General features: G+C 47.3%; 1 protein-coding gene across 1 annotated transcript in view; it reads left to right on the forward strand.

Moving 5' to 3' along the window:
• The first annotated feature begins 2,384 nt into the window (after positions 1-2,384).
• Positions 2,385-12,394, forward strand: part of LOC142761121 (pantetheinase-like) — a 68,475-nt gene continuing 58,465 nt past the window's right edge. The window contains exon 1 of the mRNA XM_075864309.1: positions 2,385-2,480. Within this exon, the coding sequence (XP_075720424.1) occupies positions 2,467-2,480 (14 nt within the window). The 5' untranslated portion in view covers positions 2,385-2,466. The remainder of the gene's footprint in view (positions 2,481-12,394) is intronic.

Genomic DNA, 12,394 nt, shown 5'->3' on the forward strand with positions numbered 1-12,394 from the left:
GAGGTAATTATTCACCTGATCAGAGCGCCTATGAGAATGCTATGGCATTTCTCAGCATCTATTGAGGCCGTGCCTTGGGCAAGGGCTCACATGTGGGAACTCCAGCAAGAGATCCTATCAGTTTGAGATCACAACCCTCTCAACCTCCAGATAAGTTCCTATATTCAAGATACTCTTCAATGATGCTTAATAGATAACAATCTTGCCATAGAGAGATGCTTTATAATGTTGGACCAAGTTGTCATCACTACAGATGCCTTAAGTGGGGACTCAGAGACTCATTACAAGAACAGATGACTCTCTTCCAAACTGAAGGAGCTGAAGACCATTAAATTGGCTCTTCATAATTTCTGAAAGAGTGCAAGAAGATACTGCATTTTCTAGATCTAGGTGCTCTCTACATCAGAGGTTCTGTGAATGTTCTGCTTTGGATAACGCTGAGTCCTGGAGAAAGCAAATTAAACATGAAGTATTTTCTGCAGTTGATGCACAAATGAGACATTCCTCAGATAGACCTGATGGCCATCAGGTCGAAATGCAAATTAGAATACTTTTGCTACCTGAAAAGATCCAACTCTAGTCATAATAGTGGTGTTCTCATTCAGCAGGAAGAACCACTATCACTAAAAAAAATTCCGGTGTGTCTTCTAAACAGGATTTGGGCCATGATATGTTAGGGAAGTCAACTAATTCTACAGCCTCCTTTTTGGCCCTGAAGTGTCTGGTTTTCCATTTTGTTACGTATTTCGAAGGTAAAATACTGGAGAATGCGCCTACACAAAGATCTATCGTTAGAGAGGTCTGTTCCTGGACAGACTACACCTGACGGCCTGGTATCTGAAGAATTCTATCTAAAAGAGAAAGGGCTTTCAGAAATAGTTCTTTATCTTTCTTGTAGCCAGGAAACTTTCCATTAATTCGCCCTATTCAAGAATCTGGAAGAAGTTTTCTTCTTGGATAAAGCATTCTTCCTGTCTTGAAGCCAACACCGTGAGAGTCCATATGACTGCCTTAAACTCTTTCACTAATGGAATGTTTTCATTACCAGCATCTAATTGCAAGATTCTTTAAGGCTCTGAGAATTCTTAGACCTAGTATTAGACATCCAGTGGCTACCTAGGACTTGTGTCTAGTATTAAACAGATTAACCCTGTCCCTCTTTGAACCACTGGAAGACGTAGAGAACAAGAGGCTCTCGTTTTTTTCTGAAGATGGTGCCTGATAGAGTTCTTCTTAAGACACTTTGTCCCCAAAGTGGCTTAAAGAGGCTCTGTCACCACATTATAAGTGCCCTATCTCCTACATAATGTGATCGGCGCTGTAATGTAGATCGCATTAACGTTACTGAAGTGTCTTGAGAGTGAATAGACATCACCTCCAGCCAGGAGGTGATGTCTATTCCCAATCCCGACACTTCGGTAACGTTTGTGTGGGACTTAATGACGGCAAGTGTGATCTTGCGAGTTCACGCTGTAAATGACAGCACAGCGTGATCTCGATGTTCTGTGCTGTAAGTTCCACACAATAGACATTGCGTCCTGGCTGGAAGCGATGTCTATTCACTCTCAAGGCACTTCAGTAACGTTAATGTGTGAGTAAGTGACAGCACATCATGATCTCGTGAGATCATGATGTCTGAGTACATGAATGGAGAGAAGTGTATGACGCTGATTGGTCAGCGTCATACACTTCTCTTTACAACTCCCACTTGGTCAAAAAGTAAAAACACGCCCAGTTGTCTATTAAAAAAGTAATTAGCATAAATCTAAAATAGGTCGTAACCGTCAAAATTGATTGTTTTTCAAAATAAAAACCACTGCTGTGATCTACATTACAGCGCCGATTACATTATGTAAGAGATAGGGCACTTATAATGTGGTGACAGAGCCTCTTTAAACAGAAAATATCAACAAAAGCCTTCCTGCCGGTGTTCTTCCCTCATCCAGCTAACGAATAAGAGAAAGCCCTTAACCAACTAGATTTTAAAGGGCTGTAAATTGTTACCTGTCCAGAACAAAAGATTTCCAACACTATGACATCTTCAATCTTTCCGGATCCAGGAAACATAAGCATATAAATTGGAAGATCTGCCTCCTCGTTTTCTTTAAGAGCCCATTCTACTAGATCAAAATCCACTTTTTGGGCAGATAGACGCATGTTCTTCCTCAAGATTTCTGTAATGCAGCCTCCTGGTTATCACCCTCTACATTTGCAAGGTGTTACAGGTTTGATGTTGTAGCCTCCAGGGTTTCAGCCTTCGGCATAGATGTTCTCAAATCCTCCCCTAGGTTCTGCTATTCAGATTCCCTGTTGTGCTGCTGTAGGACAAAGAGGATTTTTTTACACATGTAGTGCTGGGCGTGCCTGTCTCTTTTACTTCCTGTAAGTGCAATCAATGAGCTAATCGCTGTTTTTTTAATTTGTGTTTGCTAGGTGGGCAAGGTGTGCTGCCTTGGATTCGAGGAAATGAAAATGACAAGGTAAGAACATAATTACTACACACACAGACAGACACACACACACACACACACACACACACACACACACACACACACACACACACATAAATGTGTGTGTGTGTGTGTATATATATATATATATGTATATATGTATACTGAATATTTATATAAACACACACACACACATATATATATATATATATATATATATATATATATATACATATATATATATATGTGTATAAATAGCCAGTATCTGTTCACTTTCTCTTTCTCAACCCTCACTGTCAGCAGTCAGGTGACATGCAAGGAAATGTGACCGTTGAGAGCCTGATACAACTTATATCCTCAGTCTACAAGAAATACATAACCTGTGAAATCTTTACTGCATATTCATACCTGAAAGGGTAATGTTATCTCTTTGATCTACAGTTCAGGTACACTACGCAGCTTGAATAAAATAGCAGACATAGTTGCCAACATTTGACATTTTTTTCCAGGGATACTTAGGATGTGGCTTCTTTGGTGGGTGTGTCTTATGGGACTTGGCTTATCTGATGGGTGGGCGTGGTTTTCTAGAATTTCTGCATACAAATAAACAAACAAAAATTTCTGCAATAGTTTGGCTGACAACCACTACGGCGGCCGGTATCTCTCTCTGGTTATCTGGTTGTTTACAGGCAGGTGATGTCTCACTTTTTCACTATTGCTAGGTAATATGTGCTGACCACTACTGGTAGCATAAAAACCAGCGTAGATTGTGCCAAACTTAGTGCCCCTTGTAAATGGTGCTCCACACTGCCCCCAGTAGATAGTTCCACATACTGCCCCCTGTAGTTATTGCCACGCACTGCTCCTTGTAGTTATTGCCACGTACTGCTTTCTGTAGCTAATGTCACAGTGCCCCTGTAGATCGTGCCACTTGGCCCCCCTGTGGATAGTGCCACAGTGCCCTCTGTAGATAATACCACAGTGCCCTCTGTAGCTAGTGCCACACATCCACCTTGTATATAGTGCCACACAGCCTCCTGTAGGTAGAGCCACACAGCCCCCTGTAGATAGAACCACACAGCCACCCGTAGATAGTCACACAGCCCCCCCTGTAGACGATACCACACAGCCCCCTGCAGATGATGCCACACAGCCCCCCTGTAGATGCCACGCTTGGCCAGGGATTCCTCTGCTGGAGGAGCTCCTGACATCACTGTCCATAGAGAGTGATGCAAAAGAAATAGATCCGGAGTATGTATAAAATATAACTTTTACTAGATTCTGTTAAAACATACGTAACATACGATGTATATAGATGAGGGTTTCATATGCCAATACTGCATGCAAATTCTCGTATAAATTCTATGATTTGTATTTAAATCAGGATTTTGAGACAGCAGAAAATCAGTCCATCTTTGTAAGATTTCTTAATCTGTAATGTATTATGGTTATCATCTTCAGGGGGTTCCTCCACATTTCTCTCCTTCACATGGACCACATATATGGGTAATATAAAGATTGTGGGGCAGTTGCACTCCTACCCCTTTTTTTTGTTGGTAGTCCTTTTAACAGATGTGTCCAAAAGTAAGTGGTGAACCTCTCCTGGATAATGAATGATAAATGGATGTTCTCCCAACGCGTTTCTTGCTGACCAAGCGATTCCTCAGGGGAGATGGGTCAAAAAGGCAGCTGCATCAAGGTTCAGAGCAAGCTGCTTTAACTGTCGTTCCATGTAGAAAAAATGCTTCCAGAAGCGGCCGTACTGCCGACCGCAGGGAATGAGGGGAGGCCGCCATGACAGGATAGGAGGGAACAGGTGAGGAAGGGGTTAAGGTTACGTGCAGGGAGTGAAAGGGAGGGGATTGGAAGGGAGGATGGAGGGGGAGTAGGTCTCGGGCTTCCCGCTGTTTTCCTCAGTGCGAGGGAGACAGCGGGAGGTGAGACATCACAGGAGCAGCAGCAGCAGCAGCGTGTGTGTGTGTTCTTACCTGCTCGTGGAGATGGCGTCCTTCGGTGAGCTGGTGGAGCGGCTCCGGGTGGCAGCTGATCAGCAGGATTCCGGCTGGTTTGAGGAGCAGGTGACGAGACTTGTGGGGCTGACTGGGCCCCGGCGCTCTCATCGCGCGGTGTCCAGGGAGGGGGGAGGAACGGCTTCTTCCTTATCGTCCCCTCCTGTTATGAGCCTAGATTTAGGCAGCCCTCTACTGCTCAGCCCTCCGGATAGTGGAGTGAGCAGGCCCGAGGTCGTTACGCCGGGGGTGGTGCCTGCTCGAAGGTCACGGCGTGCACGACCCCCAGCGAGACTTAGCCCAGAAGAGATCCCGTGGGTACGGCGCCGCAGGGGAAGCCCCTCCAGGGTCGCTGCAGGCCGGTCTCCAGGGAGAGCGGCATCCCCTAGGAGGTCCTGGCCTGGCAGAAATCCCCAGCCGCGGTGGTGCTTGGCGGTCAGGGGGGGGTTGGCTCCTGGCTTCCCCAATACCCCCCCATCTGGTGTGGTGCAGGATGCGGTGATGTCGGCAGCCCCGCCTGGTGAAGTGCCAATCAGGGGGCTGGCTGCTGCGAGATCTGAGTCCGGAAGGATGGCGAGTCAGGTGGGATGTGGAGTACGGTCAGAACTGTGGATACCGCATAACGGGCAGCAGGCAGCTGGCCCTATCAGCGTCAGGGCTACTATGGAGGCCGGCCCTTCGGGACAGTCTGGTCGGGGATCTCCGTGTTCGCATTGTAGGTGCGGGCAGCGGTCGCAGACAACGGGTGACACGGACGAAGGAGACATGGTTGAGGATCGGCGTGTGCAAGTTCGTCCGGCTGACGGGATTACAGCGCCTGAGCAGCCAGGTGGGTGCTCTTCTTCTTTCTTTTCTCTTACTCCGCGCATGTTGGGTGGCGCGGGGGATACGGCGGGTGCAGGGGCAGTCGTCGGGTCTTCCGGGGGAGGTGGTAGCGGTCTCGATGACTTAGTGGGATGCTTGCGCGAGCTGGTCAGCAGATGGGATAGGTCGCAGTCCCAGGTATTGGCGGGGGTGTCCCCGGTTGCGGTTTGGTCAGCGCCGCAGTTGGTAGTGCAGCCTCAAGATACGGTGCAAGTGGGGGGCTCGGCGGGGGCGGTGGCTGTGTCGGTGCAGACAGACGGGGCTCAAGAGGGTGATAGGGTGCGGTTGGATGATAGAGCAAGAGGGGAGGTGTATGTCTGTTTTGAGGGCCCGTTGGGGGCGCATTTAAAACAGGAAGTTCGGGAGCGTATTTGGAAAGACAAATATGTGGAGATATTTTCCCTTCTTCCGTTGGTAAAATTTAATCTGGATAAAGGGAAGAGGGATGAGAGTAAGAGGAGGAACGTCGGCGTTATCGTCTCATCCCGCAAACGTTTGTGAATTGGCTGCAGGCCTTTGCGATCTTGGCTAGTGTGGTGGGGGAAAAGGCGCCGGAAAATTGTTCCGCGCTTTTTTGCTATATGGATGCTATCGGTGAGGCGCATCGGGCCTATGGCGGTATGGCGTGGCTGCGTTATGATGAACAATTTCGGCAGCGGAAGGCGGTGCGGCCCGGCATCAGATGGGATCAGAAGGATATCGCATTGTGGTTGAGGGTGACGGCTCCAGTTAAGCTGGGACAGTCCTTTCCAGGGAGCGGAGGGTCTGCAGGGCAGGTCGGTCAGTCCGGTCAAGGTTCCGGTTCAAAACTCGGTTTCTGCTGGCAGTTTAACAACGGCCAGTGTAAATTTGGGGCAACGTGCAAGTTCAAGCACGTGTGTTCCCATTGCAGCGGGTCATCTCATGGCGCGTCAAAGTGTTTGCGAAAAGGTAGGAAGGGAGGCGGAACAGGGGGTTCAGCTGGTCAAGGGGGTGACGCCGGTGAAGCTGGAAAGGATGACCCCCTTTCTAAGTAGATATCCGGATAGGGAGGGGGCGCAATTGATTGCGGATGGGTTTAGCATGTGCTTTGTAATTCCTTCTCCTCCTTATGATATTCCAGTGACTCGTCGGAATCTCCGGTCCGCTTACCAGCATGCCGGGGTGGTGACTGAAAAACTTCGTAAAGAAGTGGGTTTGGGTCGCATGGCTGGGCCTTTTGTGGAACCACCTGTGTCGGATCTTGTTGTTTCCCCGTTGGGTGTGGTGCCGAAGCGTGAGCCAAACAAGTTTCGGTTGATACATCATCTTTCTTTTCCCCGGGGTGCATCGGTTAATGATGGTATTGATCCGGAGTTGTGTTCGGTGGTGTACGCGTCGTTTGATAAGGCGGTGGCGCTGGTTCGAGAAGCGGGTGCAGGTGCTTTGTTGGCAAAAACCGATATTGATGCGGCTTTTCGGTTGCTGCCGGTTCATCCCAAGAGTCAACGGTTGTTGGGTTGTTTTTGGGAGGGAAATTTTTTTGTGGATCGCTGTTTGCCAATGGGTTGTTCCCTGTCTTGCGCCTACTTTGAGGCTTTTAGTTCATTTTTGGAATGGGTAATTAGGGACGTCGCAGGTGTGAATTCAGTTATTCACTACCTGGATGATTTTTTGTGTGTTGGCCCAGGCAGATCAGCGGTGTGCGCTAATATTTTGTTTGCATTGCAAGGAGTCATGAAGGAGTTCGGAGTCCCGCTGGCTCCTGACAAAACGGAGGGGCCTGTTACGGTTATTCGTTTTTTGGGCATCGAAATCGACTTGGTTTTAATGGAATGCAGGCTTCCGGAGGATAAGTTGGTGGCCCTTCGTTTGGAGGTTCAGGCGTTGTTTCGGCTTAAAAAGGTCACATTATGTAGTCTGCAGTCGTTGTTAGGGAAGTTAAACTTTGCATGTCGGATCATGCCTATGGGCAGGGTGTTCAGTAGGCGTTTGGCGGCGGCGACTGCTGGTGTGGTGGCTCCGCATCACTTTGTCAGATTGAGAGGGGAGCATCGGGACGACTTGGAAGTGTGACATCGGTTTTTGGGACAGTACAACGGCAGGTCCCTGTGGATGGCTGGGGCTTTAGATTCCGTGGATCTGGACTTATTTACGGATGCGGCTGGAAGGGGCGGTTTTGGTGCGTATTGTGGTGGCCAGTGGTGTGCTGGGGGGTGGCCGGTTAACTGGGTGGAAAACGGTTTGACAAAGAACCTGGCCCTGCTCGAGCTGTTTCACATCGTGGTCGCAGTGACCATTTGGGGGGATAGGCTCAGGGACAAGAAGATTTGTTTTCACTGTGATAACCTAGGGGTGGTGTTGGCTATAAATAACATCTCGGCGTCTTCTCCTCCGGTGGTTCAACTGTTGCGGCATTTGGTGCTGGTTTGTTTGTCATTAAATGCTTGGGTGGTGGCGGTGCATGTGCCGGGGGTTGAAAATTGTGTTGCTGATGCCCTTTCTCGCTCACAGTGGGATCGTTTTCGTCAGCTGGCGCCGGGAGCGGATCGGATCGGCATGGTGTGCCCGGATCATCTTTGGGAGTTGGTCTCTCTGCGGCAGGAGCATTGATTGAGCGATCCTTGGCAAGTTCTACGTGGGCAGCATATAGGGCTGGCTGGGCTCAATGGGAGCTTTGGTTGAGCGGTTTGGGTGACGTCCGGTCAGACCGGGACAGGCTGGTGGCCTTTTTGTATTGGTTGGGGGATGCGTATGAGTCTGGTGTGTCTGTAGCTAAAGTGAATACGTTTGTGTCCGCAGTGGCATTTGGCTTGAAATTGCATGGCGAAAAAGACGTTACCAAGGAATTTTTGGCAATGCAAGCGTTAAAAGGTATTCGCAGGGGGAGAGGGTCAGTAGATCGGCGGCGGCCAGTTTCTTAACGAATTCTTTGCCTGTTAGGGACGGCAGTGGAGGTGGTTTGCAGTTCGGCCTTCGAAGTCCGATTGTTTCACTTGGCTTTTTCATTAGCCTTTTTTGGGGCTTTTAGAGTGGGTGAATTGGTGTCGCCGAGTGGGTTGCGAGCGGGGGGACTGAGTCAAGAGGATGTGGAGTTGTTTGCCGATAGAGTGGAGATATTGCTGTGCAGGTTAAAAATGGACACGGCAGGTAAGGGGACGCGAATTGTGTTATTTGCGATCAGGGGCTCGGCGGTGTGTCCGGTACAGTGTATGTCCGCTTTTGGGGTACAGGTGGGGGGAACGGAGGTTCCGTTATTGCGGCATGAAGACGGGTCCTTTTTATCCAGGTTCCAATTTGGTGCAGTGTTTAAACGCTGTTTGCTGGCAATTGGGTTGCAGTCAGCTGAGTATTCTTCCCATTCGTTTCGTATTGGCGCAGCAACTGAGGCGGTGCGATGGGGGTTGGATGAGGCTGGGGTCAGGCGTATCGGGAGATGGGAGTCTAACCGGTTCCGCACTTATGTTCGGCCTCACTTGCTGTCAGACTGTTAGAAAGCTGCTGGGAGGTTTGTTGTCTGGTGGAAGATGGAGTCCGAATGGGATTTGTAAGATGTGTGTGCTTATTTCTTTCACAGGTTCGCGTCCTTTGCTGGTGTGGATCCTGGGGCACTCCTTTGTGCATTACGGGCGGAGGTTCGCCCGGATGGTCGTCAACTGAGGATTCCGCGGGAGGATGCTATCCTGCATTGGCTGGGTTTTCGGGGAATGGTTTGGTCAAGGGTGTTACCGGAATTTCAGGTGTATACGCAGCTAGACCGGGTTCCCGAGATTTTAGTTTTGCATGTTGGGGGGAATGACTTGAGTGTGCGCCCTTTTCGAGATTTGGTGAGGGATATTAAGCACGACTTGTTGTGTTTATGGGCATTACACCCGGGCCTGATTATAGTATGGTCAGATATTGTACCCAGAAAGACGTGGCGCTTGGCCCGATCCGTGGAGAGGCTTAATAATGCCAGGATAAAAGTAAATAGGGCTGTGTCGGCATTTGTGGCAAGAAATGGAGGTGTGTTGGTCAGGCATAGGGATCTGGAAGCGGGGGTAGGTTGTTATTGGAGACCGGATGGGGTACATTTGAATGAGGTGGGGATGGATTTGTGGAGTTTGGCCCTGGCAGACAGGATTGAAAGAGGTGTGTTGGTGTGGAGGAGCTCACGGCCTTGAGGTGGTCAAGGTCCATGTCGCAGTGGCGGGGGGAGTCCTTGAGGTTGGTCAGTAAAACTGGTGGGGGGGTCGCATCAGGGGTATGCATCCCCCAAAAATATGTGGAAGGCTTCTTAGGGTGTTACCCCTTTGAAGTGCTTTATGGAAAAGCCATCTGCAAGAAGGTGCCTTCGAGCCGGGTTACGGCTGGAGGTAAAAACTAGTGGTGGTGGCAGATGGCTACGTTTTTATAAGTTGTGGTAACCTCAAGGGCGTCCCCTGGTCAATTTATAAAGTGTAATTTATATTGACCCTGTTAAGGGTTTTGGTATGTGTATTCTGGTAGAATTTCCAATGTTTGGGAATTCTAGGTTATTTACAGTTTTGGTTATAAAATTTCTAAGTTTATGAAATTTATAATAAACGGCTGCTGTGGCCATTAAAATCCATCCTTGGTGTCGTGTGTATTATTCTTAAGGGGTAAGGAATAATTATGGATCACTCGACTCCATAGATAGATAACCGTAACGTTTTTATTTTTAAAAGACGTAAACACGCCCAGATGTAACACACATAATACACGCCCAGTTGGACTTTAGAAAGCCTCATTTGCATAAATACAAAAATGGTCATAACTTGGCCAAAAATGCTCGTTTTTTAAAAATAAAAACGTTACTCTTATCTACATTGCAGCGCCGATCTGCTGCAATAGCAGATAGGGGTTGCAAAATCTGGTGACAGAGCCTCTTTAAGCCTTCCTTTGGGAAGTGAATAGAGAACGCCTGTTCCTGGCGTGTATCGTCACTGTACTGAGGGATTCCCTGCTCCTTTTATAGCCGGTTACTCCCCCGGATCCTCCCTCACCTCCCTGTGACGTATATGGGGGCGTATGTCTAGTGTGAAGCGATAATCCGCCCCGCGACCGCAGACCCACTGAACATAAACAAACTGTCCGTGTCAGCCAGGTCCGCGATCGCGCCGCGGGTCACCGCCACACTCCACTATAAGTCAGGCTCCCTGCAATCTCAACAACCGGAGATATGTTTTGAGTCTGCAGGCAGCGATCCTTAGTTCGCATTGTCAAGGATACAGAGAAACTCCGCCCCTGGTAGAGTGACGTAGCAGCCAGTCACTGGCTGTAACGTAACCTCAATAGCCCTCTCATTGTTCAGGTCCGCGTCGTCTGACTGGCGCTGCGAGTCTGTATCAGAGTGGGTACATAGACATAAGCATGTCTATGTGTAAAAGCAAGAAGTCCGACCGGTGAGTGGAAATGGGAAGGGGGGGAAGGGGGAATTTTCAAACAGGCCAACAGTTGTGTGTATGGTACAAGGAAGCCGATCAAGAAAGGGGGAGGCTCTCAACCGGCACTCCGAGGTACCCACACCCACAAATAAGGTCTTAGAAAGCAAACGGAGTAAGCTTGTTTATTTTTAAAGTAATCCATTTATTACGTAGTCATGTGACTGTATATTAGGGATATTTAAATGGCAAGCAAGGGATAGTGATCAAGCTATCTTTAAAGCAAGTATAGGTTGCAAATGCTAGGGAGCACTTTATTGCTTCATTATGATATTTTGTATCTTTTGCCTAGTGTGGTTATTATTGTAGGAGTCTACTTTATTATTAGAGAACATATGCGAAGTGAGTTTAAATAAAACATCCAAAATCGAGTTGTTCATTTAGCCCGTTTGGTGCAGTTGAGCCTAATTTAAGAATCCACTTCGATTCCATTTGTAATAGACTTCTATCAATGTCGCCACCTCTTATAGATGGTCGCAAACCATTCTATTATTGTGAATTTTAGGCAATCTGGGTCTCCCTTATGTTTGAGATGAACATGACGGGATATTGGTTTGTCTATTTCATGTCGGACATCACCTATATTCTCCAGAACTCTCCTTTTGAATTCTCTTGTGGTCTTTCCGATATAGTATACGTGGCATGGACATGTAATTTTATACACTACGTTGTTTGTTCTACAGTTGGAGAAGCTTTTTATAGGGTAATGAATTCCTGTATGGGCACTATGAAAAACTTTTGTTGTTTTGTATATATGTGCATGCCTTACAGTATCCACATCTAAAGCATCCATCAGTTTAGCCAGCACCCTTCGTTTTTTTATAGTGTCTAGATGACTATGTGTTACTTGATCCCCTATGCTTCTTCCCTTCCTATAGGTTATTTGTGCCATTGGTGTTACTATCTCTCTGAGGTTAGCGTCCATCTGAAGAATTTTTCAATCTTTTTCTAAAATACTTTTAATTGTATAATCTGCCATGTCATATGTTCCTATTAGTCGTATAGGCTGTTTAATAGTTTCTTTCTTTTTAGGAATTATGATGAATGCAAGGTGGAAAAAATTAGGATCTATTTAGGCGCTTCTGCGTGGTGTAAACGGGATATAAATCCAGAAGCCAGGTAAACGTAAATGGTTTATTGCTATGCAACGCGTTTCAACGCCGAACTGGCGTTTTCGTCAGGCATGGTGAACACAAAAAGAGACATGTATTTATACAGAAAGTAAATCATCTGCTTTGGGCCAGTACAGACTGGACAATTAGGCAAAAAACCGCCAAAACCCCGGGGGGGGAGGGGGGTCAAAGTTCAAAAGGTACAGTCTATTGTAATACATTTAGTGGTATTTAATCAATAAAACGTAAATACACAGTAAAATCAATAAAAACAGTAATAAAAGACGAGTTGTCACGATAAGAAATTCTCTTTTTGTTGTATATCGATGTAGAGGGATAGCTGAAAACGTTGTGTATGGGGGACGGCAGTATTTTGTTGTTAAATAATTAGCAAATGACATCTGATTTGTTATTTATTTATTTAATTGTTTGTTGTTTGAAACGTAAGGAGTTGTATGTCTGAAACATAAGTGGTTGCGTGTGAAAGTTAAACTTGTTGTTTGTTGCCAAGGAGACCACCTATGTTACGGTGGCCGACGTGGTCCAGAGCAGGATGG

This window comes from Rhinoderma darwinii, chromosome 4 (assembly GCF_050947455.1).
Source record: "Rhinoderma darwinii isolate aRhiDar2 chromosome 4, aRhiDar2.hap1, whole genome shotgun sequence".
Taxonomy (NCBI): Eukaryota; Metazoa; Chordata; class Amphibia; order Anura; family Rhinodermatidae; genus Rhinoderma; species Rhinoderma darwinii.